Below are 19,738 nucleotides of genomic sequence, written 5' to 3'. Positions count from 1 at the left end.
CTGACCCCTACTCCCCAAGGCACCCTCCATGATTAGAGCCTTCATCCCCATCGTGTGTATTTCTCTTAGGATTTGAGTCACTTTCTGCCAGTCTCATTCAAGGCCGTGTCTCGCCCCTATTTTACTCCCTGGGAAACCATGAACGACCGGAGAACAGGGACAGATCTGAGTCTTTGGGGCACCCCCACCCCGTGCACCCCATCCCCTGCATGGCAGGCATTCAGGGCAGACTGGCAAGGTTGAGGGAGGACGATCACAGCTGGGGGCAGGGAGCTGAGAGCAGGGGCGGGAGCCTGGGCCTGGTCGGTGCAGCAGAGCAGGGCCGTCCTCACTGTCTTTGTGGAGGCTGACAGCGGGTTCGGCATCTCCCTGGGCGCTTCCTGGGACCTCCAGTGCCCCCAGGGCCCTGCCTGGAAGAAGGTGGCTTCAGCAGGCATTCTCGGGGGGGGCCCCATTGACAGGAGAACCTCATTGACAGGTGACCCCCCCATCGCAGTATCACCACCTGGAGGGAAGCTAGGGCCACTCATTTTACCTCAGCTGCAGGTCTGAAAGTCCACACGAAGGGCCCTCACCTGACATGCGACCCCTGGCAAGTCTTTGCCCCTCTGGGCCTCAGTTTCCCCATGTCTGCAGGGTTGCCCTGGAGGCCTTTCCAGCTCTGACCAAAGAATGTGCCCACCCCTGCCCACTGATGGGGGCTCCTCCAGGGGTGAGGCCCAGGGCAGGGAGGTACACCCAATCCATCTCCTTACGGAAATCCATTCCCTACGGGAGAGAGGGATGTGTCACTGTGACCACATCTTTCCGGAAAAGTCCCACAGTTCAGTTCTTCCCCTGGGTTTGCACTGGGGAATCGTATCCTTGCTCAATCTCCTCGGATCTATTTTTCGCCTTGACAGACTTGATGTGGGGGAGTGTGCGGGTGTTCCCTTTTAATTTGGGGTCTGAAGCCGTCGGAGGCCTGGACCAGCAATCATGAGTGCAGAACCATTTATGGAAACAGCTCTTGAAAAAAGCCGGTAATGAAAACTGACTAAAAATACCTTAGAAATGGAGCCTTGGCCTCCTCTGGGAAGCACCGAGATTTCTGGGTGGGAGGAAGAAGCCCTTCAGATGCAGACTTGGTAGGTGGTCCATTCTGCAGCCCCTTGGTGGGCCTGCACCGGCCATGGAGACCTGGGTCTTGTTTTAGGTCTGAAGGGGTGGGGGGCCCTCGCCCTTGTCACGAGCAGGACCAGCCAGACAGGACCCACACACCTGCCTCTGGGACCCTGGGGAGCCTGCCCTCCCCCTTAGCAGCCTGGCCATGCAAACGGGGGCCAGTCCCAAGGCAAAGTGACAACGTGAGTGGCTTCTGATGGAGGCACACCGTGACACGGAGGCCACTCCAGACCGGCAGCATGGCCAACCCAAGGGGCAGCAGCTGCTGGATGACGAGCTGCTGTCCCGGGGACCTTGGGAAGAACCAGCAGACACATCCCCTCTCTGGGCCCCCAGAACACAAGGAGCTCAGTGGAAGTTCACTGAGAGCTTCCCGTTTCCACCCCACATTGTGCAGTCCTGCCCTCAATTGTGCACCATCCAAAAGGGCACATGGAGCAGAGATGGGGACCCCTGGGACTGGGGAAAGGGAGAGGCTGGCAGGCTGATCTGTGTGGGGTTGGAGCAGGACGAGAGGAGAGTGGCCTTTGGACCAGGCGGGATGGGAGCAACTCAGGAGAGAGCGCTTTGGGGAGGGTGTCCAGGGAGGGTGTTTGCAGCCAGAAGGCCGAGGAGGCCATGAGGTTGGGCCAGGTCAGCTCAAGGGGTCCCGGAACCAGAGCTTGGTCTCCTCCCAGGGGCCCTGTGGGGCTGGGGAAGGGTTTCAGGGCAGACCGGTCAGATTTTCTTTTCTTAACAGCCACTCTGGGTGGCTTACTTATGGTCAGAAACAAGACAGATTTAGGTCTTCTGGATGACTCTAAATTTTGTCCAGGGCACAAAAATAGCCAAAGTTTTTGTTGGTGTAGGACTGGTAGACTCAGGGTGTGGCATCTGGAGACCTGGCCCATGAGTGGTGCAGGGCCTCAGATGCAGATTGTGGGTGGCAGTCATGGAGGGCGGAGGCCACAACCTCCCCACAGAAAGGGCCTTTCCCAAACATGGGATCTGGAGGTTGTTTTATCAGAGACTGAGGGAGAAGGCTGAGAGTCCTATCAACACATGTTGGTGATTCATGATTGTTTCTTATTCTGGAAGCCACATTAAGGTGAATCAGAAAGTAAATTCATTTGCGGTTCCCCAGACAGAAGCTGGTCCAACGTTTGATCATTTTTGGCAGTTTTTATAATTATGTAGAAAATAAACATTTAGAAGTGCCAGGTGTCGCTCTGTGTGTTCTCTATGCCCAGTAAATACTTGGTGCGTGGCCTTTCATGTTTTTGCCAGTGCGACAAAGGGTTGTGTTGTTAAAGGGTAAATTCATATGTAATTTTGCCATGGTCCTGCAAAAGGATATTGCCAAATTCCTCTCCAATGCATTCCTTTTTTTTTTTTTTTAATGTGTATTTATTTTTGAGGTAAAGCGAGCAATAGGGAGGGGCAGAGAGAGAATCCCAAGCAGCCAGCACAGAGCCTGATGCAGGGCTTGAACTTACAAACTGTGAGATCATGACCTGAGCTGAAATCAAAAGCCAGATGCTTAACCAACTGAGCCACCCAGGTGGGCATCTCTATCCAATGCCTTCCTACCAGCAACGTGTGAGAATATTCATGTTTGCTCTCACCTACCTCGCAAAGGCTGTACTGAGCACCCTATGAAAAGTACCCTCTCCCTGTTGCCATTACTTTTGAGCCTATAACCCTCTATATTTCACTCACAATGTAAACAGCATCCCCTACCTCTCTTGTTTTGTTGTTCATATTGTGTCTTCCCCCTTAGATCGTAAACTCCATCAGTACAGAGACCCAGTTTACCTGTCTTATTCACTGTATTCCTAGTGCTCAGAGCAGTCTTTTTTTTTTTTTTTTGGCTTAAACAGAAAAAACATTTATTTCTCACAGTTCTGGAGGCTGCAAGTTTGAGATCAGGGTGCCAGCATGCTCAGGATCCAGCTGAAGGCCATCTTCTAGGTTTTTTTTTGGTTTTGTTTTGTTTTGTTGTTTTTGGTTTGGTTTTGTTTTGTTTTTAATTTTTAAATTTATATCCAAGTTAGTATATATTGCAACAATGATTTCAGGAGTAGATTCCTTAAAGCCCCTTACCCATTTAGCCCATCTCCCCTTATACTACACCCCCAGCAACCCTCTGTTTGTTCTCCATATTTAAGAGTCTCTTATGTCTTGTCCCCCTCCCTGTTTTTGTATTATTTTTGCTTCCCTTCCCTTATGTTCATCTGTTCTGTGTCTTAAAGTCCTCATGAGTGAAGTCATGATATTTGTTTTTCTCTGACTAATTTCGCTTAGCATAATACCCTCTAGTTCCATCCATGTAGTTGCAAATGGCAAGATTTCATTCTTTTTGATTGCCGAGTAATACTCCATTGTATATATATACCACATCTTCTTTATCCACTCATCATTGATGGACATTTGGGCTCTTTCCTTACTTTGGCTATTATTGGTAGTGCAGCTATAAATGTTGGGGTGCATGTATCCCTTTGAAATAGCACACCTGTATCCCTTGGATAAATACCTAGTAGTACAATTGCTGGGTTGTAGGGTGGTTCTAGTTTTAATTTTTTGAGGAACCTCCATACTGTTTTCCCAAGTGGCTGCACCAGTTTGCATTCCCACCAACGATGCAAAAGAGATCCTCTTTCTCTACATCCTTGCCAACATCTGTTGTTGCCTGAGTTGTTAATGTTAGCCATTCTGGCAGGTATGAGGTGGTATCTCATTGTAGTTTTGATTTGTATTTCCCTGATGATGAGTGATCTTGAGCATTTTTTCATGTGTTGGTTGGCCATCTGGATGTCTTCTTTGGAGAAGTGTCTGTTCATGTCTTTTGCCCAATTCTTCACTGGGTTATCAGAACAATCTTACATATAGTAAGAACTTAATAAATTTGTTTATAAATTGAACTTGATAAACTAAGGAAAATTAAATGGCCAGATTAACACATTTATTTGGGAAAAGATCATTCCACTTCTTCCTTCCCTCTCCTCCCCTCAGCTTTGAAATTTCTGACATGGCCTCCTGAGGGTACCACATCTTAGCACAATGTAGGGAGATTGCAGGTCAGGCTCCTCAAGAACTCTTGTTGAATGGCCACCCCTCCCAGTCCATTGTCTGACTGTTTATAAAGTGAGGAAAGCTGGGCAGTACCCTTATTCTCAGTTCACAGAGGAGACGAGGCCAAGTACGTACCTGGTTGGTGCAGGGTCAGGCCTGCAGTGAATGTCCTGACCACTGGTCAGAGCTCCCTGTGCTGCCCTAAGCTGCCTCTTTGGCTAAAGCAGGCTTGGTTTGCACTGTTAACAAAAGGGTCATAGAGGTCCCCGAAAATGCTTTCCCAGAGCACCAGCTTTTGGAAAATCTCTCTACTGACTCAAAGCAACAGCCACAGAAAAAGAGGCAAATCCATAGGTTATCTCTCTGCATCCTCTCAACTGTCAGATGAAGGAGTGTTCTTTACCCAGTTCCACACTTCAGGAAATACCACTAATTACTGATGAAGAGCATTACTTTCCTAGAAATGTCCCTTCTAGTGCTTACCTGGAACAGCCAGGGTGGGGAGTTTCCTGTGCCGAACTACTGGGTGCCTCATCGATTTCACAAACCCACAATGGAAGCTGGGAACTGGGGTCAATGCAGGTACATGAGGCTCTCTCGACCCAGCGCACCTGGCCCCCCAGGTCAGCATGGGAGGGAGGCTGCAGGGTGTGGTGCTCCTGAGGAGCTGGCGGGCTCACGGGTTGTGCCCCGAGTCCCCAGATCCAGTATGAAATCAGCGTCGGGCCTGCACACAGAGATTCCCAGGGGCCCCAGGACCCGCCCGTCAGCCGCCACTGGGCCTTGGGAGCAGATACATTTATGATGCTCTGAGAGGACACAGGTGAAGGGTGTGACTGAGCCACCCTCCTTCGCTCTCCGTGCCGCACCCCGTGACAGCCAGCAGCCTAGACTTACGTCATCCTGCACGACCGGGATTACACGGCCACATAACAGGGGTGGTCTGTGCAGTCCTCGAGTGGATGGAAATTGTCACCAAAGCTGTGCATGTGTGTGAGTGTGTCTGTAGGGGGGAGGGGACATGTGTGTCCATATTCTTGGCGTGCATCGCTCGGTGAGGGTCCAGAACCCTGCCCTCTGCGCTCTCTGCCTGTGTGGGAGGACCCGCATCCGCTCTGGGTCATGCTGCCTCCGCAACAGCCTGGGCCACGGGTGGGCATTTGCCGCGTGTCCGGCACGCTGTCAGAGGATGGACGTTCTGTTTCTTCTCCTCCTCGGCTGGGGATGAGAAGCCCGTCTCCTCCTGTCCAAACGTGCGTCCACGGGCCCCACCCAGCCCAGCTGTTTGTCCATCACCAGATCAGGTCCTCACCGTGAGGACGGGAAGTGCTCCCCACATCCGCCTCCGCCACCAGCCCGGTGACTTGTGGTCACTGAGCCCAGTAGCCGGAGAGAGAGAGTTTTTAAAAGACTCACAGACATGTAATTAAAATCTCAGTGTTGGGTTTTGAGGACGGCGCTGGGCGGCTCCCACCCCTGCTTTCCGGAAACACAGATTTGTGGTGTTTGAAAGTGACAAGAGGCTAAAGTAAGACGGTACTAAATATACTGTCCTGGGCACTTCCGGGCAGCTGGGGAGATGTGGGATTGACTCGCCACCCACAGCCTCCTGCGCAGACAGTCCAGCCTCGCCACCAGGCCGCCCTGGCTCCCCCTCCAGCCTGCACTTCACTTGCCCCTCCACACATACCTTCCTCCCCACCCCAAACCACACTGCGCCCCTGCTGCCCAGAGCCCTGAACCCCAGCGGCCAGAGGCACAGCCCACGCTCCTGGGCCAGAATTCCAGCCCTCCGCAGTCAGGCCACAGCCACTCAGGGCCCGTCCCCCACACTGCTGCTCTGTGGACGCCCCAGCACCCCACACCGGTGCCTCTGGGGTCCCCTCTGCCTAGGATGCCTTCCCTGCCACCTTCTCCACCCGACAAGACTCTGTCCCATCCTTCAAGGCCAGTTCAGATGTCCCCTCCTCCGGGAAGCCTGCTCAGATCCCACCACACCATGGGACTGTCCAGCTTCCCCAGGCCCTGACCAGGTCTCTCCAGGAGCTGTCACTCCTACCTTGCTACTCCTTGTTCCTTTCTGAGTCTCCCTCCAGCACTCCTCCTTCCTTCCCCTTGTCCCCAAACAGGGCCTGCCATCATTTCCATTTCACCCTTTGCTGTATTTTATGGCTGTTGTTTCCCCTGCTGGCACAATCTGTTCCTCAGCCCTAGGCCTTTGGTCAGGCTGGCCCCTTTCTTGTGCAGTGTCCTCCTCTCTCGACGTATACGCTCTCACCCCTCAAGGCCCAGCCCGTGTCAGCTGCAAAGGCTCCCCCTCCCCAGGCTTCCATGCATGTACATCGGCAGATTCTGGGCAGCCCCTGGCTCAGAAATGCAGTCAGTTATGTCTCTGCACCCTTACGTGGCCCTTTTCTGCCTTGGCTCTGATGTCCGTCTTCCCAGAGGAGGGACCTGACCTCTACTTCACCCTTGGGTCCCAGCGCCAGCAGGGAAAGGGGATGGCAGGCTGGGTTTGGGGCTCAGGGGCCAGAAGTGAAGGCTGCTCTCGTTGAGCTGGTGTATGCTGGGTCCTCTGCAGACGCCTCACCATGTAGCCCCACTGAGCCTTCTCAGCACCCAGCGGGCGGAGCCTGGGAGCAAGCCCCTTTGCAGAGGAGGGGGCCGTCACCACCCAGGCTGCCTCGGCCCCCAGCTCCCACCCAACTCCACCCACCCCCAGCCCGAGCCCAGAACACGAGTGACCGCTGGTCCCGCTCTGTCTTGCAGTGGAGCGTGACCGTACCCTGGGCCACCAGGAGCTCCACTGGAAGGAGTTCCGCTTTGACCTGACCCAGATCCCAGAGGGGGAGATGGTCACAGCCGCTGAGTTCCGGATTTACAAGATGGCCAGCACCTACCTGCTCAACGGGACCCTGCACGTCAGCATGTTCGAGGTGGTCAGAGAGCAGTCCAACAGGTGCCCGCCCCACGCCCCGCCTCCCGGTCGAGCCTCTGTCGGTGTATCAGGCCCAGCCCCGGAGGGGACATGTCCCAGAGGCCAGAAGGGGAGCTCCCTGTAGAGCACACCCCCAGAGACAGAAAGATACTTGACCCCAGGCCTCGTGTCACTGTGGGAAGTGACCCAGAACCAGTCCTGCTGCAAGTCCGTGCCCCGCTGTCCTGGGGCAGGACCTTGGGCAGGTCACTGAGCTCCTGGGCCTCAGTTTCCACATCACTGCGTGGGCGCAGTAACACCTTTGTGGGGTAGATGCAGTGAGATGAGGAGAGTGAGGCATCCGGCCCGAGCCAGGCAGGCGCCCACTCGTGGTCCACAGGAGGGCCCTAGAAACACAGAGGCAGCTGTGCCAGCCCTCGGTTAATTGTTCTTTCGTGTCCACAGGGAGTCTGACTTGTTCTTTTTGGATCTTCAGACGCTCCAAGCTGGGGACGAGGGCTGGCTGGTGTTGGACGTGACAGCAGCCAGTGACCGCTGGTTGTTGAGCCGGAACAAGGACCTGGGGCTCCGCCTCTATGTGGAAACGGACGATGGTGAGGCCCAGGGTTGGGCGGCAGACCTTCTCCCTGGGGGCTTCTCTGGCGCTGCTGGCAGCCGAGAGGGCTGCAGCCCCCTCCCTGGGCCCTGGAGGCCTGGCCTTTCTCAGCCCTGTGCCTGGGGTGACAATCCCTGCCCCACCGTGGGGGTCAGCAGGGTGCAGGGGCCAGGTTCCCGCAGCAGGGGCCCCCTACCCCAGTGCTCTCCCTCCTCTCCTTGTGCGGAACCCACGCTTGAGCTGCTAAGAGAGAGTCTGTGTTTTCCCTCTCCAGGAGCAACCGTGTAGGCTGGGAGGTCCCCTACTGGGCAGGGCAGGAGGGGAAGCGGTTACACCCTCAGACTTGATCAGAGAGGCCTGGGCTTGAATCCCAGCCCTGCAGTGCTCTTACTCGATGACCTTGCAGGATACTTACCTGCTAAACCTCCGTTTCCTCATCTGTAGAATGAGGATCACACCTTCATTCGTTCCATAGGTATCTGGGGAAGAGCTTCCGTTATGGCAGGAGGTGGGATGGAGAGGCCGAAGGTGGGCACAAGACTGGCGTATCTGAGCTGCAAGAAGGGGCGGCCATGGCTGGAGCAGGGGGGGCCAGGGCAGATGGGAGAGGAGACTGAGAGCTGGCACGGCGCATTCTTTTTTTTAAGATTATATTTATTTTTTAACGTTTATTTATTTTTGAGAGAGAGAGCGTGAGCCAGGGAGGGGCACAGGGGGACAGAGGATCCAAAGCAGGCTCTGCATTGATGACAGAGAGCTGATGTGGGGCTCAGACTCATGAACTGAGAGATCATGACCTGAGCCAGAGTCGGATGCTTAACCAACTGAACCAGCCGGGGAGGGCCCCCAAGATTTTATTTGTAAGTAATGTCGGCACCCAATGTGGGGCTCGAACTCACAACCCTGAGGTTAAGCGTCGCATGCTTTACCAACTGAGCCCGCCAGGCGCTCCGGGCCCTCTGTGGGTAAACCAGGGCCTGGTGTTGGAGCGTGGGGGGTAGCTCACTGTATTTCATAGCAGTGGAGGATGGCAGGATCTGAAAAGAGCCCCCTGAGAACACCCCCCTTCCCTCCCAAGGAGGACATCACTCCACCCCTCAGTGTGACAACGCTTAGCGACCTGCTTCCCAAAGTGCAGTCGGGACGGGGTGGGGGAAGTAAGTTCACAGAGGAGAAAGCTGAGCGTGCTGCCTCGGCAGGTGATCAGGGTTCACGTGAATGTCACGTACCTCCCGTGTCCCCTTGACATGAAGGGATGGGAAGGGCCCTTCATTTCGTGGTCTTCCCCCCAAAACCCACACCCCGTCTAACCGTGAGAAAAACCCAGACAAAGGGAAATGGAAGGACGTACGGCAGAGTGCCCGTCAGGTCCTTCTGCAAACCGTCATAATTAAAAAGCAAATCTGAGCTCGTGTGAGAGCCCAGAGGCACCTGAGCAGTTGTAGCAGCTGACGGCCATGTGGGATCCGGGCAGGGACCCTGGAAAAGAGAGAGAGGACATGGGGAAGACCGGCGAGATCCGAATATATCGTGTTAATTTATCATATTGGTTCATCAGTTGTGACAAATCCACGGCCCTAACGTAAATGTTAACATTTCCCAGGGGAAACCGGCTCTGGGTATCCGGGGACTCTGGGCTGTCGGTGCGATTTTTCTGTAAATCTCAACTAGGATAAAATAAAACCTTTCTCCGTATGTATCCAGAATGGCCCGCCCCTGACGTGAGCAAGGAGGGTGGTGTGTGGGGGACAAGAGCGCCGTCACAGAGGCTCAGGAGCCACCCAGCGTGCAGGTGGAGTGGGGAGGAACTTGTTGGTAGCGGCAGAAATGGAGAAAAGTGGGCAGCGGAGGAATCACGGAAAATGTGGAGTGAGCCAGGGGCCCATTTTTAATAGATTTGTGTCTGAGTAAAAGAAGAGGAGGGGGCAGGTCTGAGGCAGCAACCCCAGAGCACTTTCCTTGGCGGTGAGGTCATTGGGAGCCCTGGTAGACGTCCAGATGGCCGGTCACCCAGGACAGGTGAGCTCGGGGGCGGGCGGCACAGGTGTGGGAAGCGCGGCCGTCTGGGTGGCCTGAGGGCCAGGGGACTGGAGCAGGTCACCTGGGAAGGGGGTGGTGACAGAGAAGGAAGGGGACCACCCAGAGTTGGGGGTGTCCGACAGGGAGAGGTGTGCCCAGAAGGGGCCCCGCGAAGGACCTCCCTTGCCCCCGGGGCTTTGGGCTGGACACGGGCGGCCTTCCCGCCAATCCCGAGGACTCAGGGTCGCGTCTTCCCCTCAGGAACGCCACTGCCTCCGCAGCGGGGGACGCAGGGTCCGGAATCCCCTTGGGGGAGGGGCCCCTCGTTGTGGTCAGGGGCGCCGGGGCCACCCGGTGTGAGCGTCACCGCCCCACGCACCCTCCCTGCTCTGTGAGGAGGTGGTGGCGGCTGGCGTTGGCCTGTCCCCTGCCGGTCTCAGTCCGGGGCCCGGAGCCGGAGCGCACAATGACCGTCCCCCAGAGGCTCGCGCGGGCGCTCGGCCACCGCGTCCCCGCCAGCCGCTGGGGGCCCACGCTGGCTGAGGCCGAGGGCGGTGTGCGCGGCCTGGCCACCAGCGCTCGCGCCCGCGCCAAATTCTACGCAGATCCCGTGGAGGCCGTCAAAGACATCGCGGACAGGGCCAAGATCATGGTCAGCGGCTTCGGGCTCTGCGGGATTCCAGAGAACCTGATTCAGGCGCTGCTCCGCACGCGCGTCAAGGCTTGACCGTGGTCAGCAGCAACGTGGGTTGGACGATTTCAGGCCGGGCCTGTTACTGGAGGCCAAGCAGATCGCCCGCCTCATCTGCTCCTACGTGGGGGAGAACACGCTGTGCGAGCGCCAGTACCTGGCGGGCGAGCTGGAGCTGGAGCTGGAGCTGACGCCCCAGGGCACCCTGGCCGAGCGCATCCGCGCCGGGGGCGCCGGGGTGCCCGCCTTCTACACGCCAATGGCCTACAGGACCCTGGTTCAGGAGGGAGGCGCCCCCATCAGGTCCGCGCCCGACGGCCACATCGCCATCATGAGCCAGCCCCCAGAGGTGAGGGAGTTCCACGGGCACCACTATCTTCTGGATAGGCCATCACCGCCGATTTTGCTTTGGTGAAGGGGTGGAAGGCCGACCGCTCCGGGAACGTCATCTTCAGAAAAAGCGCCAGGAATTTCAACGTGCCCATGTGCAAAGCTGCGGAAACCTCTGGTGGAGGTGGAAGAAATCGTGGATGTGGGGACCTTTGCCCCCGAAGACATCCACGTTCCTAACATTTATGTCGACCGCGTGATTCAGGGAGAAAAACACGAGAAAAGAATTGAGCATCTAGCCCTCAGGAAGGAGCATGATGAAAAAGCCGAGTCTGCAGATGACCCCGGCGCCCGAATTGTCAAGCGGGCAGCTCTTGAATTTGAGGATGACATGTATGCCAATCTGGGCATAGGAATCCCGCTCCTGGCCAGCAACTGCATCAGCCCAGACATGACTGTTCATCTTCACAGTGAACATGGCATCCTGGGCTTGGGGCCGTTCCCACCCAAAGATGAGGTGGATGCAGATCTCGTCAACGCGAGCAAGCAGATGGTGAGCATTTTCCCCAGGGGCTATTTCTTCTCCAGCGATGACTCATTCGCCATGATTCCAGGCGGGCACCTCGACCTCACCATGCTGGAGCCATGCAGGTCTCCAAATATGGTGACCTGGCTAACTGGATGATACCCGGGAAGAAGGTGAAAGGCATGGGGCGGGGGGGCATGGACTTGGTGTCCAGTCCCAAGACCAGAGTGGTGGTCACCATGGCGCACTGCACCAAGGCCAACGAACCCAAAATCTTGGAGAAGCATACCATGCCGCTGACTGGGAAGCGCTGTGTGGACCGGATCATCACTGACAAGGCCGTGTTCGACGTGCACAAGAAGAAAGGCCTGACGCTGATCGAGCTCTGGGACGGGCTGACCGTGGACGACGTCACAGAGCACGGGCAGCCCTTCGCCGTGTCACCGAACCTCAGACCCATGCAGCAGGTGGCTGCCTGACCCAGGGAAGGAAGCCCTGGTCAGAGGGTGTGTTTCATTTTCGCCACTGCCTCTCACCCAGAGAGGGTGTCATCACGCCTGTCCGTTCGTCTGACCGGTTCTCCTGGCGTCTCAGACTCGGCTACCGCCAGACAGACTATTCTCTCAAGAGGAACATGGCTTTAATTAAAAACAAAAGGAGATCTTTGGTGTTCCTCTTGCATGTTCTGTGAGTCCTGAGTTAGGTCTGGTTCCGTCGTCGGGCACTCGGACGCCCTCCTCACTATGATGTTTACGTTAAATTCCTGCAGCTCGGATGATCCCACAGGAAGGCTTTCACCGAGGAGCCTTCTCTCCGGAACGAGCCACAAAATGTGGGGGGAAGTGATAAGGGAGGAGTAACCACCCCCGTATCCCCAAGGCTCCTTCCAGTGTCAGCCCCTGCAGCTGACCCCCCTCCCGTCCCAGCAGGATCGTTCCTGAGCGGTGCCTCTAACGTGTCCGGTGCATTTGTTTGTGGGAGGTGATGTCATAGATCAAAGTTTAGTCTCTGGACTGATTAGTGCAACCAACTTGGCCCGGGGCCCCAGGTCTAGAGCCCAGCTGTTTAAGGGCTGACCTTTGCCAGCTGAGCAGGACTGGGATGGTTTCACAGTGAATCAGGACACCCGCTAATGGAACAGACACATAGCATCGTGTATGTGTATGTCTGTATCCTGTATGAGAAGTACACGTGTGTTCCATATGTACGTACGTACATGTGCCTGTGTGTGTGTGTGTATGTGTGTCAGGGTGGCAACACTGAGGTGATGTACAGGAAGTAGAGCAGTTGGCACTGTGTTCTAAGGAGCATAAAAGTCAGTAATCACCTCCTGTCGTTTAGTTTAAGAAAATACCATGGGAGGGGCTCTTAGGTGGCTGAGTTGGTTGAGCATTCGACTCCTCCGGTCATGATCTCACAGTTTCCAGTTTGTAAGTTTGAGCCCCATGACTGGCTTGCTGCTGTCCAGCACAGAGCCCACTGCAGAGCCTCTGTTCCCCTCTCTCTCCGCCCCTCCCCCACTCACGTTTCCTCTCTCTCTCTCTCTCTCTCTCTCTGAAAAATAGAAACATTCAAACAAAGAAAAAGGAAAATTCCACAGGAAATGAGAATGAAGAGATCTACCCCTTTCTCGTCTTTTAATGAAAGCCGGGAAATAACCTAAATGTCTAAAGTTAAGCTAATCTCTAAATATTATGGTACATTTTCTCAAAGGAATTTTATGCATTTGAAACGTTCATAGTGGAGACATTTTAACAGCAGTGAACATGTTTATGTGAAAAAGTTGGAAAACATACAGACTTCTTTGTTAAGATGACCATTGTGTAAAAGTTCAGGTGACATGAAAATATTCCAGAAAGATGAAAATGATGTGTTGGGGTGGGCAGAGGTTTCTGAGTGATATTTCTTCCCCAGAGGTTACCTTACAGTTGCCCTTGTGTTACTTTGACAGTTAAGAAATCAAGAGGTCATTTGGAAATACAAAGAGGTACAGGAAGTTGGTTTCATTGGTGGAGTCGACATTTCCAGGGATCGTGAGTGTGTTTCTCAGGGCATCCTCATCTCTAAGCAGCTGTGGGGTCAAATCCCATTTTTAGGGGTGTCCCTCTTCCAAGCCGGAGGTCCCCGTCATGTCCAGCCCACAGCCTTTTCTCTCTTTTTTAACCCACAAACCCGGGAATAAGACCTTCAGTGGGTAAGAACTTGGGATCTGACTGAACCGCGGCTCCAGGACTTTGGCCAGATGTCTCTGCCCCACTGAACCCGGGGTCTTGTTTGTGGATGTCAGGGCACAGTTAGTGCCCTGCTCTTGGCAGTGCTGGGCAGAGCAAGCCCTGGCTACGTGCTGGTGGCTGCTCCAATCTGCTGGGTCATAAATCCATCCACACCCCCAGAACGTATGGGGTGGAAGGGAGAACTCGGGCCTCGGAGCACTCAGATGGACATGGGAACCGTGGTTCTGCGAGCCCCCGGCAGAGTGGCTCTGACGTTTCTCAGCAAAGCATGAGGTCCAGGGGGACTGTGGAGACACAAGGTCACGTGTGTGAACTAACTCAAAACCTATAAAGTGCTTCACGATGGCATTGTTCACCGTTATCGCGAGTAATGACCCTGTGTTCGCGAGGCCCCCCTCCCTCCGTCTCCCTCGCACCTGGGACTCCTGTTTCCAGAGGAGCAAACTGAGGCCCTCTGCCTCCGTGCTCCTGGGCCCAAGCAGGCCCTGGCAGGAGGGTCCCCGCTGTCCCACGTGCACAGCCCCTGCCTGCGAGTGATCACCCTCTCTCCTCTCTCCGTCTCAGGGCACAGCGTGGATCCTGGCCTGGCCGGCCTGCTGGGGCGACGGGCGCCGGGCTCCAAACAGCCCTTCCTGGTCACTTTTTTCAGGGCGAGCCCTGGTCCCGTCCGAGCCCCTCGGGCAGCGAGGCCCCTGAAGAGGAGGCCACCCAAGAAAACCAACGAGCTGCCACACCCGAACAAACTCCCGGGGATCTTTGGTGAGGTCCAGGAGGGGCCTGGGGCGGGGCCCGGGAGCCACCTGGAGGGGACAGAACCCTCTGGGTCCTCAGTAGGTTCAGGCCGGGGTCACCCTCCAGCACTGTTCTGTGGACCAGCCTCTGCCCTCTCCGTCCCTGACACCCAGAAGTGCTTTCTCTGCCCTCCCCTGGCTCCCAGGGCTTTTTCCAGAAGTCTCCATCAGAATCAGGTGCCCCATCCTCCGGGCAGCACAGCCCCTGGGGACCCTGCAGGATGCACAACTGTTTATGCGGAGGTCTCCCCCGCAGACTGAGCCCCTCAGGATCAGGAGTGGGCCTGCCCTGCCCTCCTGCCCTCCTCTCCTCCACGGGGAGTCCGCCCTTTGGCCTCCGTGAGCCACTCGATCCTGTGGAATGGAATGGGGGCGGCAGGAGAGGTGGGATGAGGTCACTACAGAAGAGGAGCCACTGATGGCCTAGGGTCCCCTGGGCTGTTTACTGAAGCATCGGGAGGGCCCACAGGTTGGAACTCAGGGGAGGCTGGGGTGAGTGCAGGGTTCCTCTGTAGCTATCGGACCCACCTGGAGCCATCGAAGTTTCTCGAGCTGGGTCGTGACACCAGCAGAGCTGCAGGATGGGCTTAATGAGATCAAATGCGTCTGTTTCACTGCATTCATTTATTCACCAAGTGTGCCCCGTGGGGTGTCCCCCGCCCTGGGAGCTCCCTGTGGAAGCTGCCCAGAGCAGGAACCCCAGAACAGACCTGGCTTCTGTCCCTGCAGATGACGTTCACGGCACCGACGGCCGGCAGGTTTGCCGGCGGCACGAGCTCTACGTCAGCTTCCAGGACCTCGGCTGGCTGGTAATTTCTGACTCCCCTCCTTCTTACATGACGGTCCCCACCCGGAGATGATAGGTGTATCTCCAGGGGCAGCTAGAATTATGGGTGACTTTAATTTTCTCATGCATTAGGTTCTTCAGTGTTTTCTGAAGGGAATATGTCTTTCTTTTATAGTGAGAAGGTGCTTTTTGGTGAAAACCATGGAAATGGGGATAGTCTGAATCCTCAGCCAGAACATGTCAGGGCTGCAACAGGGAAACCGAGGCTGGGAGGGCAGTGCATGTGCACGTCTGCTGGGACAGCAGCTCTAGAAGATGCAGGCAGTGGGGCGGGTGGGGAGGATGATGCCCAGTGCATGTGAAGGGGACAGAGCTGTGCCCAGCCCTGCCTGCCGAGGGCCTCCCGGTGGACGACAGGCCTCTTGGGGGAGCCTGCCTGCAGGGACCCTAGGCTTGGCTGATGGGGCTGGGGCTGCAGGTGGGTAAGGGGCAGCCCTGAGTCGTCTTGTGCCGTGTGCTGGATTCAGGGGCTCAGTGTGGGGGGGCATCTGGATGGCACTCACTTTCTCCTCTTTCCCCCCCCCAGGATTGGGTCATTGCTCCCCAAGGCTACTCGGCCTATTACTGTGAGGGGGAGTGCTCCTTCCCGCTGGACTCGTGCATGAACGCCACCAACCATGCCATCCTGCAGTCCCTGGTCAGTACCGCGTCCATCCTGTCCCCACCCACGGGGAGAGGGCTCGTGCAGCCAGGTGGATGGAAGCGCCTGCTCGGGTCTCAGGGAGCTCTCCCCACCCTTCACTGTGGGCACACGCAGTTAACTTCCCATGTCTGTACAGGAACTGGTCCCTATGTGGCCACGTTCACATGTAGACCCCTAGGCATCTGAACCCACACACACCCGACTTACCCTGACTGCTTGTGCACACCCAGATCCGTGCCCTGCACATGCACGTGTAAGGCATTCACGTACATACGTGGGCACCCAGATTTACAAGACATGCTTGCTTCTGGTCACACATCACACCACAACACACACATAACATGTGCATCCCACCTGTGTACCTGTGTGCTCTAAACACACATCACCGTGTCCCCTGGCATCCTCGGCCTCCTGTTGCACAGATGCCTGTGGGGTGAGTGACAGGCATGTGCATTCAGCCATCTGCTGCACAGTGTATGAGGAGAGCGTTACAGGTGTGACCTGGGTGACGTGCTGGGCTTTGCCCCCCACTTCTGTTCACCTCCCCATTGTCTTTTTCCTGGTCCCTTAGTTCTTTGTGTCTCCCACAGGAAGTAAATGCTTTTGATCCTGTCTGGGTTACCTTTAAATGCCGAATAATAGTTTCTGTGAGGAGCTTTGTTGCTGCTGTTTATTGCTAAGCGTTTTAAAAGTTTGTTGATAATAGGATTGAGATTTCTTTCTCGAACGTTTACCTAGAAGCCTACTTCCTGGTGTCACTGCCCCTATGTTAATCTAGTAAGAGGTTAAGTAATGCCCCTGAGTGAGAGTAAACATCACTAACAGCGGCTTTGACCTTGTGGTCACACTGCCTTTCTCACATCAAGTGGGAGTTGCTGCCCTCAGGGACTGCTTTCCTGGGAAAAGCTTGGTCGTGATAAGACACACATGGTTCTCCTGGCCCACAAGGGTGTGCAGCTCCCAAGTCAGGATAGCTGGGTGGGCTCAGGCTGCAGGGAGGCATGGGGGGCCGGGAAGGTGAGGTCAGAGGTGGGCCCGGGAGGGAAGCGGGACCTGCAGGTCTGAGGAGGGGCCGGGCTGAAGCTCTGGATGTCAGAGTGGCATGGGGCTGTCCCTCCAGTCCTGAGAACAGGTGAGCTTCTCTGGGGAGACGGCAGATGCAGGAGCGGAGGTGAGGACTGGCCTCCTCCATGGGGAGGCCAGGCAGTGATGGGGGACTTGGGGTGTCGTGAAGGCAAGAGAAGGAAGCATTTCCCTCTAGGCTCATCCTCTTAGCCCTTCTCCACACAGCAGCTGGGGATCCCACTAAAGCACAACCTAGCACCTCGTTCTCAGTTGAGAAACTTGGTCTCGCTTCCTACCATTCCCAGGAGGAAGGTTGAGCCCTTGGCCTGGGACGCAGGACCCCTCGTGAGCCACCCTGCCGACCTCGCCAGTGTCCCCACATGTTCTAGTACCCTCATCTCCCTGCACAGGCTGTTTCTCACCTTCCTGCCTTTGCACCTGCTGTGCCCTCCACTTGCAGGGCCTCCTCCCCTGCCCTGGGCCCAGCCACCCCCTGCTCCCCTTGCACGCCTCATGTCTGTGGCCCTTCCCTGCCAGGGGTCGTCACCACGCTCACGCTCCCAGTGCTGAAGGCCTGCTTTGTTGTGCCGCTCCGGTGGGTCCTGGTTGTCTGCTGGAATATTCCCCATCTCCCTGTCCCTCCCCACTGAGTCTGTGAAAGCAGGGACCATGTCTGGGACATTTCTGTGCCCCATGCTGGCAGAGCTGGCACAAGGCACATGTCCTAGATACATTTGTGTTGGAAATGAGAAAAGTACCATTCTACCCATTTGGCAGAGGAGAAAACGAGGCCCACAGATGCGCGATTTGTACCCAAAGATGCACAGCCAGTAAGTGACAGACCCTTGGATTTGGTCTCCCGGTGGCTCAAAAATGAACTGGGTGGAATGGCACATTAGCTTCCCCAAGTCATCCTGTTTGGTGCCAGATGGAATAAAAGACCTTCTTTCTGTCACTCATCTGACAAAGCTCTCGTCTGGGGCGTGGGGGAGGTCTCAGAAAGGCCGTACCCCTGCAGTGCCCAACTTCTCTCCAGCACCCCGACTCAGGCAAGACCCTCCCCTGTTCCCAGTCATTCAGAGCCCATGGCTGGGGCAGGCAGGCAGTGTCGCCTAGTTTTTCACGTGGGCCCATGAAGGCCAAGCCAGGCCACCGCATTTGGAGGTGGGGAAGTTGGGAGCAGTGGCACCCAGGTCCTGTCTGGCTGGACATCCCCACAGCGGCCTCGGCCTCCCCCTGGGACCCTGAGAGGCTGTTGGGCCCTGAGCCAGCTGGTGTCCTCCCGGCAGGCTGGCTCAGAGCTGGGCACAGGGGAGTGGGGGCCAGACAGATTCCCCCACCAGACAGCTTCATCCGGGTCCTGCTTGGCTGCGTCCGAGAGGGTGGGGGGCCCTGGGCTGCACAACACAGGGATGGAGCAGGTGTCCTCTTCTCTCCTGCCTCCCCACAGCCTTGGGCTGCCTTCGGGCCTGCAGGTGGGGGGCCCCGACCCGGAATTCCATGTAAACTGCGGCTCGTCCTGCCAGGGCTTGGGAGAAATATTTTTAGGAAGCTGAAAATGGGCCGTTCCTCAGGCAGGCTCTCTCCTGGCAGTAAGGCTGTTCAGAGGGCAGCAGGTCAGCACACCCCGTCCAAGTTCCGCCACACCTGAGAGCCATGCGACTCTGGGCACCACGCGGGGCCTCCGTGCCCTCCGTCTTGGTCGGCCCAGAACAGTAGTTGCCTTAGAAGTTGTTATCAGGGGTGGCAAGTGCCTTGAGGAGTAACAGCACTGAACATGAGGATGGACCTAGGATTCTAGGTCTCTCCTGTTCTGTGATCGTTCACTGGCTCACAGCTGGGAGGGGAGACAGATGGCAAACAGCTAATGGGGACAAGATATGATCAGGGACGTTACAGGAGCACATGGGAGGAGCGGAGGGGACCCCAGAGGGGTGGTGCGGCAGAGGGACTGGGCACTGGGCACGCCATGTGCTGGAGACCAGTGAGCGGGTCGTGGCCTCTGAGGGGAGTGAATGTGGAGGGAGGGAGTCAGCTGGTGCGGGGAAGGGGTGAAGGGGGGCGGGGTGGAGAACATCTACAGGTTAGTGCCAGCACGGGCTGCAGAGGATGGAGCCAGGGAGGGTGAGCAGCTGGAGACTCCAGGGTCGGTGGGACCTGGGAGTCGTGGGAGAAGGCCGCGGTACTCACACCTGACTGTCGTCCCTCCCCTGGCCAGGTGCACCTGATGAAGCCGGATGCGGTCCCCAAGGCGTGCTGCGCCCCCACCAAGCTGAGCGCCACCTCCGTGCTCTACTATGACAGCAGCAACAATGTCATCCTGCGCAAGCACCGCAACATGGTGGTCAGGGCCTGTGGCTGCCACTGAGGCCCGGCCCCGCCGCTGCAGAGCCTCCCGCCTGGATCAGGCCCCTCTCCAGATGCAGAAAACTCTCAGACCCAGCCCGACCTCGGGGGTGGGGGGGGATGGAGGGGTGGGCCCCCAGAGATCAACATATCTATGCCCTTCTTTTCTTCCTGCCAGGGCTGGATCTTCTCCAGGCCTCTCTGCCCCTTCCCTGCCTGAGGTTTGTGAAAATCTTTTGGCCTCCAGGCCTGGTGGTCTGAGTCACTGAGCAGGTTCTCTCCCAGCCTCCTCCCCGAGAAGCACGTGCTGACCAGCATTTTGGGGTTGACACAAAAGTCCTATCTGAGGACCTATCCGTGTCCATTGCTGGTCCAGGCTTGTGGTGATTTGGGGTGAACTGAGGGGCACCTAGAACCCAAAATGGCTACCTCGGGCTCTTTACTGTCCATCACAGGGCTTGGATGTGTGTAGACAGTCTAGTCTACCTCCGGTTGCCT

The 19,738-nt window shown here is 56.5% G+C and overlaps 2 protein-coding genes across 3 annotated transcripts in view; both read left to right on the top strand.

The window, feature by feature from the left end:
- BMP8B (bone morphogenetic protein 8b) overlaps window positions 1-19,355 on the top strand; it is a 29,101-nt gene extending 9,746 nt beyond the window's left edge. The window contains exons 2-7 of one of the 2 annotated variants that reach the window (XM_053212067.1): window positions 6,985-7,174; window positions 7,598-7,746; window positions 14,113-14,307; window positions 15,069-15,148; window positions 15,713-15,823; window positions 19,113-19,355. In XM_053212067.1, coding sequence (XP_053068042.1) covers window positions 6,985-7,174; window positions 7,598-7,746; window positions 14,113-14,307; window positions 15,069-15,148; window positions 15,713-15,823; window positions 19,113-19,262 — 875 coding nt within the window. In that variant the 3' untranslated portion in view covers window positions 19,263-19,355. Of the gene's footprint in view, window positions 1-6,984; window positions 7,175-7,597; window positions 7,747-14,112; window positions 14,308-15,068; window positions 15,149-15,712; window positions 16,484-19,112 lie in introns of those variants that run through there. The other variant, XM_027055023.2, reaches the window with a different exon arrangement.
- LOC106988987 (succinyl-CoA:3-ketoacid coenzyme A transferase 2, mitochondrial) lies at window positions 7,760-12,864 on the top strand. Its single transcript, XM_015087454.3, is given in 6 exon segments — window positions 7,760-10,486; window positions 10,489-10,515; window positions 10,518-10,844; window positions 10,847-10,964; window positions 10,966-11,423; window positions 11,426-12,864. Coding segments are annotated over 6 exon segments (1,551 nt in total). The 5' UTR covers window positions 7,760-10,233; the 3' UTR covers window positions 11,794-12,864.
- Window positions 19,356-19,738: the final 383 nt, after the last annotated feature.

The sequence above is a fragment of the Acinonyx jubatus genome, chromosome C1 (assembly GCF_027475565.1).
Source record: "Acinonyx jubatus isolate Ajub_Pintada_27869175 chromosome C1, VMU_Ajub_asm_v1.0, whole genome shotgun sequence".
Classification (NCBI taxonomy): domain Eukaryota; kingdom Metazoa; phylum Chordata; class Mammalia; order Carnivora; family Felidae; genus Acinonyx; species Acinonyx jubatus.
Note: the sequence above shows the minus strand (reverse complement) of the source record. Positions and strands in the feature narration are given on the sequence as shown.